Here is a 17,865-nt window from a genome sequence, read left to right on the forward strand (position 1 = left end):
TTATAAACCTAGCTTAGATAGATCAACAACAAGCAACTGTCAAAGAGTTTAAACCCTGGCTTACAAACAACAGTTTTTTTTTTTTTTTAATTTTATTTATTTATTCATGAGAGAGACACAGAGAGAGAGAAGCAGAGACACAGGCAGAGGGAGAAGCAGACTCCATGCAGGGAGCTGATGTGGGACTTGATCCTGAGCCTCCAGGATCACACCTTGAGATGAAGGCAGACGCTTAACCACAGAGCCATCCAGATATCCCAGTTTCTAATCAGCATAAATACACAGCAAGAAATATGCACAGAGTAGTACAGAGACAGGAATGTCCAACTCTGCCAAGGGAACAGGGAAGGCTTTGTGGGAAAAGGGAGTCGGGGGAGATCCTCAGCTTCCAGCTTGGTGAATGGTGGTATCACCAATCAAGACAGAGAATCCAGGAAGCTAAGTTTGATGGCATTGGAGTTATTTCTTGTAAAAGGAGCCAAGGCAGAATCTACAGATTCTACAAAACGATGGGGAGAGCCTAAAATAAGGGATAAAAGGAATGAGAATGGGTAGAGCATGTACTGGCCAAGAACGAAATCGCTCGTCAAAGAGAGCAACTTTCCCAGATGGAGACCACTCTTTGTTCATGTCTGTAAGAACAGCTCTGTTCTAAACTCTCCAAACCAACCTTTTGCTCACTTTCCTTGCATTTTTCTGTCTATGGTTGATAACTTGTGGTTTTCACAGTAAAACCATTTCATGTGTATAAAGCTTCATGACAGTTCAAAAAAAGGGAACACAACATAAGCTTCATATTCTGACAATTCATGTCAATTTGAGTAATCAAGCCACAGGGCAAACACATCTTAGGAAGAGCAAGATGAGAAGCTTCCTGTATTTCACTCTGTACCTGTCTCAAATCTTTCCTTAACACTTCCCTCTTTCAGGCAGAGAAATCTAATCTCAAACTTTTCCTAAGGCAGCAGGGGAAAGGCTAAAGTAAAAAAAATAGGGGTGAGGGGGAATGGAACAGAGCACAAGTTGAAGAAAAGTAAGGAGATGCCCAAATAATAAGAACTCCAAAATCAACCAAGTACTTCATTAATTAGTGCTGTCAATGCAGGCCCAAGATCAAACACTGCAGTCAACCAAAAATGTAGAAATAACAGACAGGTACTATGCTCCCCTGCATTCTTTTCCTGGTTCCAATTCAAAATTCATTTTGTGCTATTTTTACTTTTCTTATTAGTGGGCCCCAGGAAAAAGGAACCAGAGGCTTCCAATAAAGGCAACTAACTAACTAAATAAATAAATAAAATCCAAAGTACATGATCCATCTACCACATGCATACTCAGAGACATCATCAGCAATATATCACCTAGAACCTTCTTCAATGTGGCTTTTACCCTATAATTGAAAATGCACAATTCTGATGTGTTCTAAGGAATCACAGCAAACGTGAAAGCAACTATCCCACTGATCTGTACCTGCCCTGCCTCTACCATGACCATTTGTTTCATGCACCAGGCACTTTACATTATCTCATTTAATGCTGTGAAAGAGGTATTATCATTTTACAGATGAGAAAATTGAATCTTACAGATGTTGAGGAACTTGCCCAAGGTCACACTATATTAAATGGCAAAAAAAGGGAATGGAGCCCAACCATCTGATCACTAGCCCAGGCTCTGGCCAAGGCCCCACAGATAAAAAGGCCACATTCATGTTCATAGCAATACAACCAGTCCCCAAGAACTGCAACACATAAGTACTTACCTAAATGCCCAATGGTGAAAGTTTGAGCAAATTATGCCTCAGTAATATGGTTTGATATTCAGCCATTTAAAGTGATTTATGAGAATGAAGTAAAAATGGGGAAATACTTGAAATACAGGCATACCTCATTTCATTCATTGTACTTTGCAGATACTGTATTTTTTATTAAGTCGAAGATTTGTGGTAACTCTGCATCAAGTAACTCTACTGGTACCACTTTTCTACTAGCATTTGCTTTACTTCAGGTCTCTGTGTCACATTTTGGTAACTCCTGCCATACTTCAAATTTTTTCATTATTATTATACTTGTTATAGTGATCTATGACAAGTTAACTACAACTCACTGAAAGCTCAGGTAATGGTTAGCATTTTTTAGCAATAAGGTATTTTTTTTTCTTTTTAATAAGATATTTTTTAATTAAGGTATTCACACTATTTTATAGACACAATACTACTGCATACTTAGACTACGGTATAGTGTAAACATAACTTCTATATGCACTGGAAAACAAAAAAATTCATTTGACTTGCTTTATTGTGATATTTGCTTTATTACAGTGGTCTTGAAACCCAACCTGCAAGATTTCTGAGGCATGCCTACATATAAGAAAAAAGCAGAATATAAAAATACATGTACATAACAATTATTAGAATGTAACATCAACTAGGGCAGGGACCATCTATGTTGTTCGATGCTATTTTTCCAGTGCCTACCACATAATAAGAGCTCAATAAATATTGGTTGAATGAATTGAAGCACAGTAATATTATGTATGAATATGGGTAAGACCTGAAGGATTCTAAGCAAGGAACAAAACTTTTATTTTAGGTTAATGGAATTATGAAAGATATTTTTTCTTTAAGTACCATAGTAACAGCTCAACAATAAAAGGTTAAATATAAATAAGTTCAGGATTAGAACACAAATGTAGATTAAAATCACCCCTTGAGGGGGTGCCTAGGTGGCTCAGCTGGTTGATCAGCCAACTTTTGATTTCAGCTTGGGTGGTGATCTTGGGGTCATGGAGTTGAGGTCTGTGTAGTCAGCTAGGCAGGGAGTCTGCTTGGGATTCTCTCCCTCTCTCTTTGCCCCTCTCCCTGTTTGTGCTCTCTCTTTCTCTCTCTAAAATAAATCTTAAAATAAAATCACCCCTTGATCACACATGGTTCCTATGATAGTGTGAAAGCAAAAGAAAAAGACTAGAATGAATGCTGGCCTTCAATCTGATGAAGAGCTTCTTTTCTGGAAGGCCATAAACATGTTGTGTGTGGTGCCAGGTGTTCAGTGAGCACACAAAGTCAAAGATGACAATAACCTTTCTAAATTGGCAAGATAGGGACAACTGGAACACTAGTTGTACTTAGGCAATTCTCAATGTCACTCTGGACATTCTTCATCTCCCTTTAAAAAATAAATTTGTACATAGTAAAACAAACATCAGATTTCCAAACTAAAGCATCATGAATTATGTCAACACACCCACTAACAACCAACTATTTCAAACACAGGAATTTAATCTAGATTCTACTGAGATACAGGCATGCAAAGAAACCTGACATCAGGTCATAAAAATAGAAATCAGATGGCTGCTCAGCACACAAACACTACCAGGCCCAACTTGAGGATACTTTCCCATTGATAGTAATAAAAAAATAATAATAATTGCCATTAACAAATATGCAAATAAAAAGGTCTAAAATCCCACTATATCAAAATACAAAAAAGTTGATTTAGTAAGTAAAATTAAAATGCTTTCCAGATATTATATAGAAACTTGGTGCCACTTAAACGAAAGACTAAGTATAAGGTATTCCGTGAAGAACATCAATTACTCACGTTACCAGTAACAAATGCATAGAAACAAGACTGTTTTGATCATGAGACTATAAAGACTTCCATACTTCAAGTCAGAAGCCCTGAAAACTAATTATGCTTCATCCACAAAGAGGAAAAATGATCCACCGAAGAAGAGTCATAAAAGAGATTTTCCAGCCACATTTTGCTGAATATCAAACACTAGATTTAAAATAAATTCAAGCAAGGGAGTGGCAAAATAAAGTATTCTACGTAACATTTTCCCAGCTCTACTGTAGTTAACACAGCAATTCATAAAGCAAGAACTGTAGTAAAAGTGCTCATTATAACCAGCTTATTTCTCCAATCCCATCTGAGGAACACCCAGGCTTAAGAAGTGAACACTGCAATTCAGCACTGAAGAAGTTTAAAGAAATCTGTTCCTTTCCTCCAGTAGTAAAGAGACCTCAGGTTGCATTCACAATCTTCCACATTTTACTCCCTTTAGCCTGTACTCTTAGTCTCCCACTCTAGCTTAGAAGGTAACTTGTTTGCCCCCACGGCTTACTGACCCATTGGGCTTGGATTCACTGCCCTTCCACTCCACCTCAAGGTTCTCCCATAACACAGAGCTGATAGCTCACTTTTGTCCCATTAGACCAGATCTAGCCTAAAGTGGAATTATTTCTTCTTTCTTATGCATTTGGGTAGAGTCCTGAACCACACTCCTCTCCTGCCCACATCCTAACGTGTTGCTGACAGGAGGAGCAAAGCCTGTGGAAGACTCCTCTGGCCCATCATAAATAAAAGCCAGCCTGAGGCTGATCCCTTTCTGAGCAGTCTGATAGCAAATGCCTCAGGAGTTTCATAGAATAGTACTAATAGGATTCACTGAAGCCAAAATTCTTCTTGACTAACTACTGCACATTTTGCAATAAAAATGGCTGTTATTACTAGAAAAGGCCTATCTCATCTATAACTTAGATCTATAACAATAACACTCAAATAATCTTTGTGTGAGTTTCATATAAAAATAAAGTGTTTTAAAAAGAGAACTTTGTTTTCCTTAAAGACTTTCCTTAAGACATACATAATCACAGGAAGACATAGACATGGCCAACATGCATATGAGAAAATGCTCTGCATCACTTGCCATCAGGGAAATACACATCAAAACCACAATGAGATACCACCTCACACCAGTGAGAATGGGGAAAATTAACAAGGCAGGAAACAACAAATGTTGGAGAGGATGCGGAGAAAAGGGAACCCTCTTACACTGTTGGTGGGAATGTGAACTGGTGCAGCCACTCTGGAAAACTGTGTGGAGGTTCCTCAAACAGTTAAAAATATACCTGCCCTACGACCCAGCAATTGCACTGTTGGGGATTTACCCCAAAGATTCAAATGCAATGAAACGCCGGGACACCTGCACCCCGATGTTTCTAGCAGCAATGGCCACGATAGCCACACTGTGGAAGGAGCCTCGGTGTCCAACGAAAGATGAATGGATAAAGAAGATGTGGTTTATGTATACAATGGAATATTACTCAGCTATTAGAAATGACAAATACCCACCATTTGCTTCAACGTGGATGGAACTGGAGGGTATTATGCTGAGTGAAGTAAGTCAGTCGGAGAAGGACAAACAGTATATGTCCTCATTCATTTGGGGAATATAAATAATAGTGAAAGGGAAAATAAGGGAAGGGAGAAGAAATGTGTGGGAAATATCAGAAAGGGAGACAGAACGTAAAGACTGCTAACTCTGGGAAACGAACTAGGGGTGGTAGAAGGGGAGGAGGGCGGGGGGTGGGAGTGAATGGGTGACGGGCACTGGGTGTTATTCTGTATGTTAGTAAATTGAACACCAATAAAAAAAAATAAATAAAAAATAAAAAATAAAAAATAAAAAAAAAAATAAAGTATTTGTAACAAATCTAAAAAAAAAAAATCCATGCTAAATTAAAATGTTTGGAATTTACTATAAATTATAAGAATAAATAATTACTTCAACAATAACAAAATAAAAAAATCATTACTTCAAAAAAAAAAAAAAAAAGACATACATAATCACTACAAAATATTTGTCAGAGATTTTTTCCCCCTTCTATAACATCATATCTCACCTGGCAATCATCTAACCTCTAATGACTACAGTTGATACTTGAACAACATGGGTTTAAACTGCACAGAGTCACTTACGTACAAATCTTTTACAATGTAATACCGTAAATGTCTTTTCCTTATGATTTTAACATTTTCTTTTCATCATCTTATTTTATTGTAAGAATCCAGTATATAATACATCTAACATACAGAACATGTGTTAATTGACTGTTTCTGTATTGGTAAGGCTTCCAATCAACAGTAAACTACTAGTATTAAGTTTTGGGGGAGGGCAGCCCAGGTGGCTCAGCGGTTTAGCACCGCCCTGAGTCCAGGGTGTGATCTTGGAGACCCAGGATGGAGTCCCACACTGGGCTACCTGCATGGAGCTTGTTTCTCCCTCTGCCTGTGTCTCTCTCCCTCTGCCTCTCTTCTCTCTCTCTCTCACGAGTAAATAAATAAAATCTTAAAAAAAAAAAAAAAAAAGTTTTGGAGGAGTCAAGAAAGTTATAAATGGATTCTTGGCAGTGTGGGGTTGGCACCCCTAATCCCCACCATTGTTCAAGGGTCAATTGTATTCTATCTGTGTAAGATGATAGTTCATTCTAAAAACAATGCTTCCGTTTTGCCATATTTGAAAACCAGTAGTTTCCTCACAATACCAGATAAGCATTTTCTCTGTTGTCTGTTCTTAGCCCTTAATCTGATTTCCTGGGCAGTCTCCTTTCTCAATTAATGATCTAATTCATGGGATTTGTCTCACAACACATATAGGAAGTTACCCTGACACCAAGGGCCTTCACTAAACCAAAAACCCAGTGCCCAATTGGAATTTTAATATTTAAGAGATATCAAATCTCAAAAGGCAATAAAAGGGTCAATTTTATGCTGGACAACAGCTCATCCATAGGCAACTGCCAACACACAACCAAAACAAATAAAACAGACATGACTATCAGTGAAAAAGTCGAGCCAGTCCTCAAACTTAGCTTCCATTCATAAACAACTGTTCATATGGCTATAATTTTAAACCACAAACATGTCATATTTTCTACCAGCCAAATAACACCTAAATCATATGAAAGAATTAAATATTTCAATATGTCGCAGAATTGTACAAACAGCACCATGACCAATAGGGGACATCAGTAGTAATCTGAATGATCACCATTAATCTCCACTCTCAGATACACATGCAACAGGGGAGCTAGAAGAGCCAAAGCACCAATAAACACCATTCTATAAATGCAGCCCTCCCGTCCCATAAGATATTAATTACAAAAATAAAAACATTAGTTTTTATCCAGACTGAAAAAGGAAGATTGTATGTGATCCCTCTCTTTTACTCTCAACCAGGCTATTTTTGTCTAGTCTCTTCCTGAACTACTTAAAATATCACTGAGTCCCTTTATGTGCAGCCAAGCCACCAAAAGAGCCAGGACCCTTGCTGCCCAGCCCCAGAAAGAAAATGGTTATTAGCATGCTTCTCAGTGAGGTCTAGGGAGGGGGAAAAATCTTTTACTGTGATCTAAATTTTCATGGACTATTTTCCCTCCCTTTGCCCCATTTTTCTCTTTAATCCTTTCCTTGTGTTTCAACTTTCTTTTTATTTCTTCATCTCTATACCAAGTTCTTTTTGCTCCTTCTTTTCATGCTCTTGACGGTCAGAACAATGCCTTTTCATGACAGCAGAGATGTACAGCAGAGGTACAAATCTGACTCACACCAACAGCATCAGCTATTGTTATCAACAGCTGACAAAATTCATGGTATCCATGAAATTATTCAACACTATTAAGGAGGAAACACTGTGACAGGAATGATGGGGAAGAAAATGTATAAAGCAGTTTGTGCCCTCCATGAAGTGACAATCTAGTTGGAGAGATCATGCAAAAATACACAAAAAGGTAAAACATAAAGCTGTTCAAAGACTGCAGTATGTGCTCTAATATACATGAGTTGTAATGTTCAGGCACTGAGAACAAAGGAGGGTACAACCACTGTGTTGCAGGGTCTCAAGAAAGCTTACTTGGGGGAAAAGTACAAGCTAGACTCTGAAGGAGCCCTGAGGGGATAAAAAGTGAGGCAGCAAAAGACTTTTCAGAGGGCTGACCCTGAATTAGCTTAATAATAAGGAAGAATGTAAAATGGTAAATGTTATGTTACATGTATTTTACCACAATTTTAAAAAAATGAGGATAGGTTTCTGGGCTCCTCAATCGTCTCTTACAGGGTAGGAAAGTAGGCACAGAGGGCCTGACAAACACAATTCTTTTTTTTTTTTTTTTTTTTTTTTTAAGATTTATTTATTTATTTATGAGAGAGAGAGAGAGAGAGAGAGAGAGGCAGAGACACAGGCAGAGGGAGAAGCAGGCTCCATGCCGGGAGCCCGATGCAGGACTCGATCCCGGGACTCCAGGATCGTGCCCTGGGCCAAAGGCAGGCGCCAAGCCACTGAGCCACCCAGGGATCCCCGACAAACATAATTCTTATGCATAGATGAGAACATCTGATGAACTTAGTCAACTGATACTGTCCAGCATATAGCCACACACCTGATGATACCTTTTCTAATTTTAAATACCAACACTATAAATAAATAAGCAAACAAATAAATACCAACACTGTGTATGACCTGACAATACAGTTAAAGCAAAAGAAACTAGCTGACCAGATAAAAAGGTGTTTGTGAGGAAGAGATCTGATGCCTTTTCTATCAGGGAAATGACCTCTAGAAACAGAGGTCCTAGTAGCTTTGCTAAAGCTATAGTGTGGAAATCCCAAATCCAGAGGTTCCAATGGGTCTCCGTTCTTCAATTTTTTGCTGAACACAAGGAGAGGAAGTCTGCAATACTTCCAGGAGCAAATCACAAAAAAAAGCTGTATATTTTAACTTCCCACTAGCTGCTAATAAAGCCCTGAGTATCTAAATCCAAGGTATTAGTGAATCTTTGCTGACTATGGGGGGGTGGGGGGATGGGGGGGGGAGATCCCTAAAATAGATAAAATAGTAGATAATAGTAGATAAAGCAGCTTTTATAGAAATCACACACAACACACCTTAGTTACTTTCATTTAAATAACAAGAAAATTATGTGGATTAAATCATGCCAAAGTGTCCTTGACCTTCACTTTAAACAGATTAACAAGATCAATATAACAGTTCCTGAAGAAAGGGCAGTGAAAACAGTGAAATAAGAGAAATGGCCCCACTTTCACATAATGGCCAACAGCAGAAGAGAAAGAAACATGCTGGGATATTGTCTAAATGCCCATAAAAATATTCATAGTACACAATGTTTTATGTGAGTATACTATGTACTAGTCTAATATTGCATAGCACGAAACATACATGGTGAAGACAATAACCGGCCTGAAGTGCAAGAATGAAAAACATGCTAGCTTCATTGTTAAAAATAAGATTTTTGCAGGAATAAACAACTCTTTAAAATTTCCATAGAACACCCCCAAAATCAAGGAGATACAAGCTAAAATCTCTTTCAACATTAGACATTAGCACATGAAACAACGGAGTTCAATCAGACCAGAGGCACCGATTATTCAGGGCACACCCTGGGCACCTCTCAAGACATCTGCCAGAAACTCACACATAGTTGTGTACAGGATGGTGATTCTGAGGCTAATTATATCTTATCTCATAAAGTTTCATAAGACTCACTTTCTGAAACCAGTGTTAACCTACATAATTCTGCTTCAGTGTACTTCCAGTCTATCCTGAATCTATCCCATTCTTCCTTTCTAATCCTTAATGGTTAGGAATTTGAGGGTCTTAAATATGCATATTTTAGAAAACAAGGTAAAGCATTAAATGTGTCCAACCAATCCAACATATACCTAAATTTGGTTTCACTTACAGCGCCATTCAATCAATCAATGTGGAGGAGACATCAGTTAGCAACAGCTCATATTTAGATTTAATTAGGGTAAATTACACTTGAAATTGACAACACTGCTCACCTTTAGGACAGAGGCTAAGCTGGTCATGTGCTCATTGAGGGCACCCTCGGACTCCTTGTAGGTCAAGCAGGTGAACTGGTACTCCTCAGGATCAAAGGCATCGGCCCCCTGCTGCTCCACATCACTGGCTACTCCCACGTAATAGTCCTCTATGTCCCCTGGGTCCTCATCCTCTTCTTCCTCCTCACAATTTGGGTCATAGTCCTCTTCATTGCTGTCAGACCCCTGGCTATTCATGTCCACAGACATCTTAGCATCCAGCCAAGTTGCAGATCAGGAAAGCAGTTTTTTCCCTCCCCCCAAACTTTACCACTTTCTCAAATGCATTAGTGTTTTTTGTCTTCTAAGGAAGGAAAAGAAAAAAATTAGTGTTACTTACTTTCACTATGAGAAATTGTAACAGTAACCACTCAAGAATAAAATAGCATAGCCTGGTCCTACCCCCATTATGGCCTATGCCAACTCTAGTCCCATATAGGAAATGTCACCATCATCTCCCTACCCAGGCTTATCTAAAGAAACTCTCTCCTTGAGGGGCAGAAGCAGCTAATAATGGTAATTTCACATGAAGGGCCTGGCATGAAAGAGTCAGGAAGGCTGTCTGCTCTATGTCAAGGGGTCAAATTCCCACTGACTTATCCTTCCTGCAGGAATCCTTAAGAAAGAGGCACATCCCCACAGTTGGAGGCCCACAGGGGAAGAAACCTAAAGCCCAAGCTACCAAAATTTAAAATCTCTTTGCTAATTATGCCCTACTAAGTAATGACACAGACAGTATACAAATGACACAGTTCCTTCCCACTACAATGTCCATGAAAAGAACACCACTCTTTCACAAATATCACTCTCAGATATCTAGAAAACAGGTACATGGTGAGTAAAGAAAACATAAAAGCTACAAAGCTTTTCAACATCCTCCTCTAGTCTGCAAAGTTAAGTGATTTTTCAGGTTTTTTTTTTTTTTCCAGTTTTAAAGGATTTTACTGATCCTTTAAAAACGGTACTTTGATGCAAAGAAATTGATCCAATAGTGAAGGAAAACTATAGATATACAGAGATTGTGGTAAATAGCCATTAACTTTTCTGCACAAGTACTATAGTTCAAGATCATCTGTAAAAAACAGTATTTAGTGATTTTTTTTTTAAAGATTGTATTTATTCCTGAGAGACACAGAGAGAGGCAGAGACATAGGCAGAGGAAGAAAGAGGCTCCCTGTGGAGAGCCTGATGTGAGACTCGATCCCAGGACCCCAGGATCATGATCTGAGCTGAAGGCAGATGCTCAACCACAGCCACTCAGGTGCCCCTTAAGTAGTGATCTAAATCTAAAAACTAGTTAAACAGCTGCCTCTGGCTCAGGTCACAATCTCAGGCCCTGGGATTGAGCCCCAAGTTAGGTTCCTGCTCAGTGGGGAGCCTGCTTCTCCCTCTCCCTCTGCCCCTCCCCCAGTTGTGTGCATGCTCTCTATTAATAAATTTTTAAAATCTAAAAGCTAATAAATAAATCAATCTAAAAGCTAATAGAACTTTAAAATGCAAGAGCAGCTGTATTGGATGGTATATAACTAACTTTCATAGCCAAATCTAGATTAAATATAAAAGTATATATAAAGTCTATTTGAAATAGATAATCTCTCAAGGGAGTGCCTGGGTGGCTGAGTAGGTTAAGTGTCCAACACTTGACTTCAGTTCAGGTGAAGATCTCAGGACAGTGAGATCAGCAGGGAGTCTGCCTGAGATTCTCTCCCTCTCCCTCTGCCCCTCCACGGGCTCTCACCATGCGCACTTTCTCTCTCTAAAATAAATAAAATAATCGTTTTTTAAAAGATTTATTTAGGACAGCCCGGGTGGCTCAGTGGTTTAGCGCCACCTTCAGTCCAGGGCATGATCCGGGAGTCCTGGGATCGAGTCCCACGTCGGGCTCCCTGCATGGAGCCTCCTTTTCCCTCTGCCTGTGTCTCTGCCTCTCTCTCTCTCTCTCTGTCTCTACAAATAAATAAATAAAATCTTAAAAAAAAAAAAATTTATTTATTTATTCATGAGAGACACAGACTGAGAAGAGAGGCAGAGACAGAGGGAGAAGCAAGCTCCTCGCAGGGAGCCCGATGCAGGACTCGATCCCGGATCCCGAGATCACAACCTGAGCCAAAGGCAGGTGCCCAACTGCTGACCCACCCAGGTGTCCCAATAAAATAATCTTAAAGAAAAAAAGAATCTGTCAAAAAAAAAAAAAAAAAACATAATTAAGACAAAAAATAAAAATTAAATACATTAAAATAAATGTGTAAAAAAATCCCAAGTGTGCTGAACATGTAACCAGTCCAAAGTACTACAGAGCCACGTTTTTTTTTTAATTTTTTAAATTTTTTTTATTTTTTATTTTTTAAATTTTTTTAAATTTATTTATGATAGTCACACAGAGAGAGAGAGAGAGAGAGAGGCAGAGACACAGGCAGAGGGAGAAGCAGGCTCCATGCACCGGGAGCCCGACGTGGGATTCGATCCCAGGTCTCCAGGATTGCGCCCTGGGCCAAAGGCAGGCTCCAAACCGCTGCGCCACCCAGGGATCCCTGGAGCCACGTTTTAATATTATAAAAATATCAGTGAATCTAAGTTTGACATGCTAACCATAAGTACTCAGTTTTAAAAAAAATCATATTAATGAGACAGCAGTAATATAATTTTGCAATTTGACTTTTAACGAATTGTCTTATATGGTAGAACCAACTAATTACAAATGAAGTACGGTACTTCTCCTTTAGAAGAAAAAGTTAATCTTTAAAATAAAAATACCTGTAATGCTTGAAGATCTTTCCAGATGTCACCCCAAATATTCTATGTCACATAATTTCCATCTAAAATGAAAAGAGAAAATTCTATTTATATTTTTGAAGTTGGTACCCTGGTTTTGCAAATTTATTTTTTAAAAAGCAAAGACATGTAAAAGAATAAGCAGCAAGGGGCCAAAGTAACTATGAAATTATTTTCTTATAAATCCCACAGAAACACATATGTCATTATAATGAAAAGAGTTACACAACCTTCTAATAAAGAAAGCATCAAAGTAAACAGCCAATAATAATTTAACCTGGAATACTAGTGATGTAAATAGATACCCAATTCCCTCCCTCAGTTTGAAAACCCACTACCTTATTTCTCCTATTGTTCAGATTCCCTAAATTACCATCACAATTTCTTTTTTTTTTTTTTTAAAGATTTTATTTACTTATTCATGAGAGACACAGAGAGAGAGAGAGGCAGAGACACAGGCAGAGGGAGAAACAGGCCCCATGCAGGAAGCCTGATCCCAGGACTCCAGGATCACACCCTGGACTGAAGGTGGCGCTAAACCGCTGAGCCACCCGGCTGCCCTACAATCCCAATTTCAATCCTAGATGTTACATACAAGTGGACAAACTAAATTGCAACAGACTTAAAGTGAGATTTTTAGTATAAAGTCATTTCCATGGTAGTAATCTAACACAGAATATTTCATATCTCACCTTACTCACGAAAAAGTTATTTTGAAATAAAAAATGTTCCCAATAGGATGCCCACTAGGCAATATTAACACCCATCTGCCACCTCTTCTGACATGTTCAAAGGCCATTTGACCTGCTCGGAGATACAGATCCCACTATCCAAGACTGAATAAATACTACTTGCTTACTCAATTAGAAATCTTATGTCTATTTCTTTTTTTCTTTTTTAAGATTTTATTTATTTATTCATGAGAGACACAGAGAGAGAGGGGCAGAGACACAGGCAGAGGGAGAAGCAGGCTCCATGTAGGGAGCCGGATGCGAGACTCTATCCCAGGTCTCCAGGATCACATCCCCGGTCAAAGGCGGCGCTAAACTGCTGAGCCACCGGGGCTGCCCTCTATTTGTTTATCCTTTAAGATTTCGTGGAAAATCAGAACTTATAACTTCCAAAAAAAAAAAAAAAACTTCAAACATAGACTGGTAAATATAAATTTAATGAAAATCAAAGTCCAAACAATGATTACGGAAGATTATTTCTAAAATATTAGAGAACTGATTTTTTTAACTCCTTTTTCTTTTACCTGTATTTTTATTTAAGATACTGCTTATTGGACAAATAAACTTTTTAAATATTGCTCCCATCTACAAAATTTTACTACGAATATTAGTTCTCATTTAATGAGAGCCAATTTCAGGTCTGACTCATTCTCATTAAATCTTCACAAAGTGGCTATCATCTCCTTCTTAGGAATGAAGCTACAGTTCAAAAAGGTTAAGTAACTTGCCAGCAACCAGTATTACTCAGAGTCCATACTTCCAACAGATCCACTGGTTTTGGGGATTCATAACTCTGCACCACCCTTCCAGAGAACTTAATACTATCCACAAAGATGCCTCCAGAATCACAAGACACAAAAGACCATGCTTGCCACTTTCTCTGGATTTCTCCCCAGGATCTGAGTTTAGAGGCTTCTCACCCACTAAATATTCAAGAAGCAGGGGAGAACTTCAGACTCCTCTCCAAAAACGAGAAAGTCATTTCACACTTTGTGGGTATTCTAGGTCCATATTTAAATAAAAACTTAATTTTTAATCTTTTCAAAGTTAAATATCCCTAATTCTACTCAAAAGAGTGCTGACATTGCTCAAAGGGGTCAGAATGTTATTGCCTTATAAACAGAACTGATGGCACCGCCTTGGTTTCTTTTGGATGTTAAATATTATCCCTCTACCCCAGACAGAAAAGGAATAATGGAAATTACTTTTCCCCCAGAGCCAAAGTCACGTGTTCAGGAGGCGTGACACCCTCCCTGGCCTAAAGGATCCAAACTGAAGACTTCTCTCTCAGTTTAAAGTTGACGAGAACAAAACACTCTTTGGCGAGTCTGAAGATGTTTACTCTAGACATAATATTTGGCTCTGAATGGTCATTTATCAAGGCTACATCTCCGAAGAAAACTACTTAACACTTTTAAAATAGGAACCAGTAACTTAGTTTCAAAACCATACACACTATACTATCCTGCCTAATACAGTAGCCACTAGCCCCATGTGGCTATTTTAATTTAAAAATGAAACAAACACCTAAAATTTGTTTTTTTCAGTCGCACTAGCCAAAAGTCAAAATGCTCAGTAGACATGTGTGGCTAGTGGCTACCTACTTAAGAACAGAAGTATAGAATATGTCCATTGTGGCATAAAGTTCTACAGGACAGAGCAACAGTCAGTACAGAGGTGAAGTCATCCGCCAACACCGCTGTCTCTCCTACGGCTAGCACAGCAGCGTCCGGCGACACGGCAGAGGCGCCGCCACTCCTGGGCCGCACGCCGCACGTTTCTACCGAGGCGCGGGGGCAGCCGCGAGGACACGGAGCCCACGCGCAGGGGCACCCTTCGCAGGCGAGCGTTAACCAACTGCACGGGTGGCACTGCGAGGGCTCGGAATGAAGACTAGAGTGGGGAGCCCCGGAGGCGGCGCGTATCCCTGGCGCGCCCGGCGGGGAGGGCCCAGATGCGCCAGCGCCAGTCGGTCAGAGGCACTGGCCTCCGACCTCTCTGGGAGCTGGAAAGACTGCAGGAGGAGGAAACAGACGCCAGGCGCGCGCCCGCCCGGGTCGCAGCCTTGAGCCACCCCCTCCACGGGCGGTGCTGGGCGCTGAGACTGGGAACCGGCGGCCAGGGGCACCGGGGCCTCGCGGGCGGCGACGAAGGCGGAGCCCCGGTCGGTCTAGGGAGGCGCGGGGAGAGCCCACCCCCCCTCCCCGGCCTGCCGGGGTAAACAAGGCCGCGACCCGCGCCGCACACTTACCGGGAGCCGGAGCCCGTGGCCGCTGAGCCCGGGCGAGCCAGACCGGGTCGGGCCGGGGCAGAGGAACCGGACACAGGCGCAGAGGCGGCGGCGGAGGCGACGGGCCGACGCCGGTCAAGGCCCGCGCTCCTTCCTCCCGCGGAGCAGTCTCCGCAGCTCCGGAAGTGCTCGGTGCGGCTGCGTCACTTCCGGTCTGGGGTCGACTCGCGGTCGCTAGGGTCGCGACTGTTGCCGGATGGTATCGTCCCTTGGCCAACGCTTCATTGGAGCCCAGCGCTCCGATCTCGAGTGTGACCCGGGCACCGCCGGCGCCCACGACTGCGGGAGGCAGCAGGGGAGAGGAGTCGGCTTATTGGAGAATGGTCAAGGGAACTCTTCCGGCTTTCGCCTACTCTCGCCGCCCGCCGGGATCCTTTTAACCAGCGCCTTTCTTGACGGACTGCTCTCTCCACCGTTTGTATTCGAGTGTAGTGCACATAGAAGACATACTAACGTTCGTAGAATGGTACAGGATTGTTGTTTCCCGGTCGCTATCTGGTGGAAGGAGGACTGGGGTTTCAGGTCAGCGCGCCGGGCCGGGAATTTCTGCCTAACACACACTCAAGCCACCGCCTGGTGGCCCCCAAGCCGCAGACACCACGCCGGGCTTTCCCTCGACTCCCGGGGGCCTGGCCCACTCAGTTATCCAGCTTCCCATTCATCGTACATAAATGAATCGTGATTTTGTTTCTAAAACTCCGCATTTGCCTTGCTCATCGTTTCTTCAGACAGTTGAGGAAGTATGTGCCATTTTGACTGCCAGTTACGTCTAAGGGACTGTTGCCAAGGATTGTGGATAGAAAGAGCCACTGAGGCTCACTCCAGTTGCTGCTGCACAAGTGGAAATGCAGGTGAAGCCGGTGGTCCTAGGGAGGATCCTGGCTGTGCATGTCTTCACATAACCCAAATTAATTCCACCCATACACAAGTCGTGTATATACTGATATTCAAGATATTTATGTGTAAGAAGCTCTCTTCGTTCTTGCTTCTTGTGTGTATTCGTGTATTTAATACATGGTTTTCAGCTTCCAGTTTAAGACCATGTACCTAAATAAAATGCAAATACTAGAAAGCTTCCCCCCCCCAAAAAAAAGAAACAAATACCAGAAAGCCCAAATTAATTGGGAGTGAAAATTAATAGCAATGACTTACAATTGTAGGATTATGAGTTTTATCTATGTTAGCAACATAAAAGTCGACTAAACTCCAATGTGTTTACTTCACTTGTTTTGACAAAACATTCCTTTAAATTATACTCACAAAGGACCTAAAATATATTTTCTGCAAATGAAATCTCAATTATAAGCTCTCATTTTGGGTTACCAGTAATAAACACTCTCCAGCAAATAAAAGGAAACAGTCTTTCTGTAGCATTATTACATTTGCAAAATAGAGAATTTGTTCTTGTCAAGCACATCGATATACATACGATATATTGGAATCCTACATGTCCTTATTTGTTCACCTGTCTTTCCCCTGCTAAAGGTGTTTGTTTTAGAGAGGGAGACAAAGAATTTTAAGCAGGCTCCACACTGGTTGGAGGCTCAATCGTGCAACCCTGATACATGACCTGAGTCAAAATCAAGAGTTAGATGCTTAGCCAACTGAGCCACCCAGGCACCCCAAAAGGTGGGTTTCTTTCTTTTTTTTTTTTTTAATATTTTATTTATTTATTCATGAGTCACAGAGAAAGAGGCAGAGACACAGGCAGAGGTAGAAGCAGGCTCTATGCAGGGAGCCTGACGTGGGACTCGATCCCGGGTCTCCAGGATCACGCCCTGGGCTGAAGGCGGCACTAAACCGCTGAGCCACGGGCTGCCCAAACGGTGGGTTTCTTAAGGGCACAGATCCAACCTTGTTTTCAATATTATTCTATTACATAAACATTTATTGGGCTGATATTTTTAACCAGTAGGAATTTCTCTCCAGGAAATAGAGATGGAGGATTAAGCCACAATGTTTAAGGATATGCATACAATGGGACACCCAGGTGGCTCAGTGGTTAAATATCTGCCTTTGGCTCAGGGTCCCGGGATTGAGTCCCACATCAAGCTCCCTGCATGGAGCCTGCTTCTCCCTCTTCCTGTGTCTCTGCCTCTTTCTCTCTCTGTCTCATGAATAAATAAATAAAATCTTAAAAAAAAAGAAAAGAAAAAAATTGGATATGCATACAAATACATGCTTTGGAATGCTGATTCAAATAGGAAACATTTGCAGCATTCAAAACGTCTAAAAGTAAGAGTTTGTTAAATTATATGGTAAAGTGGGGATCCCTGGGTGGCTCAGCGGTTTAGCGCCTGCCTTCAGCCCAGGGCATGATCCTTGAGTCCCAGGATCAAGTCCCACATTGGGCTCCCTGCATGGAGCCTGCTTCTCCCTCTGCCTGTGTCTC

At 40.9% G+C, this 17,865-nt stretch overlaps 1 protein-coding gene across 4 annotated transcripts in view; it reads right to left on the minus strand.

Moving 5' to 3' along the window:
• Window positions 1-15,606, minus strand: part of ARIH2 (ariadne RBR E3 ubiquitin protein ligase 2) — a 54,172-nt gene extending 38,566 nt beyond the window's left edge. Inside the window, exons 1-3 of one of the 4 annotated variants that reach the window (XM_077859012.1) lie at window positions 15,435-15,604; window positions 12,435-12,496; window positions 9,642-9,984 (exon numbers count right to left, since the gene is read on the minus strand). In XM_077859012.1, the coding sequence (XP_077715138.1) occupies window positions 9,642-9,890 (249 nt within the window). In that variant the 5' untranslated portion in view covers window positions 9,891-9,984; window positions 12,435-12,496; window positions 15,435-15,604. Of the gene's footprint in view, window positions 1-9,641; window positions 9,985-12,434; window positions 12,497-14,787; window positions 14,880-15,434 lie in introns of those variants that run through there. The other 3 variants (XM_077859013.1, XM_077859014.1, XM_077859015.1) reach the window with 3 other exon arrangements.
• Window positions 15,607-17,865: the final 2,259 nt, after the last annotated feature.

Source organism: Canis aureus, chromosome 19, assembly GCF_053574225.1.
Source record: "Canis aureus isolate CA01 chromosome 19, VMU_Caureus_v.1.0, whole genome shotgun sequence".
In the NCBI taxonomy this organism is placed as follows: Eukaryota; Metazoa; Chordata; class Mammalia; order Carnivora; family Canidae; genus Canis; species Canis aureus.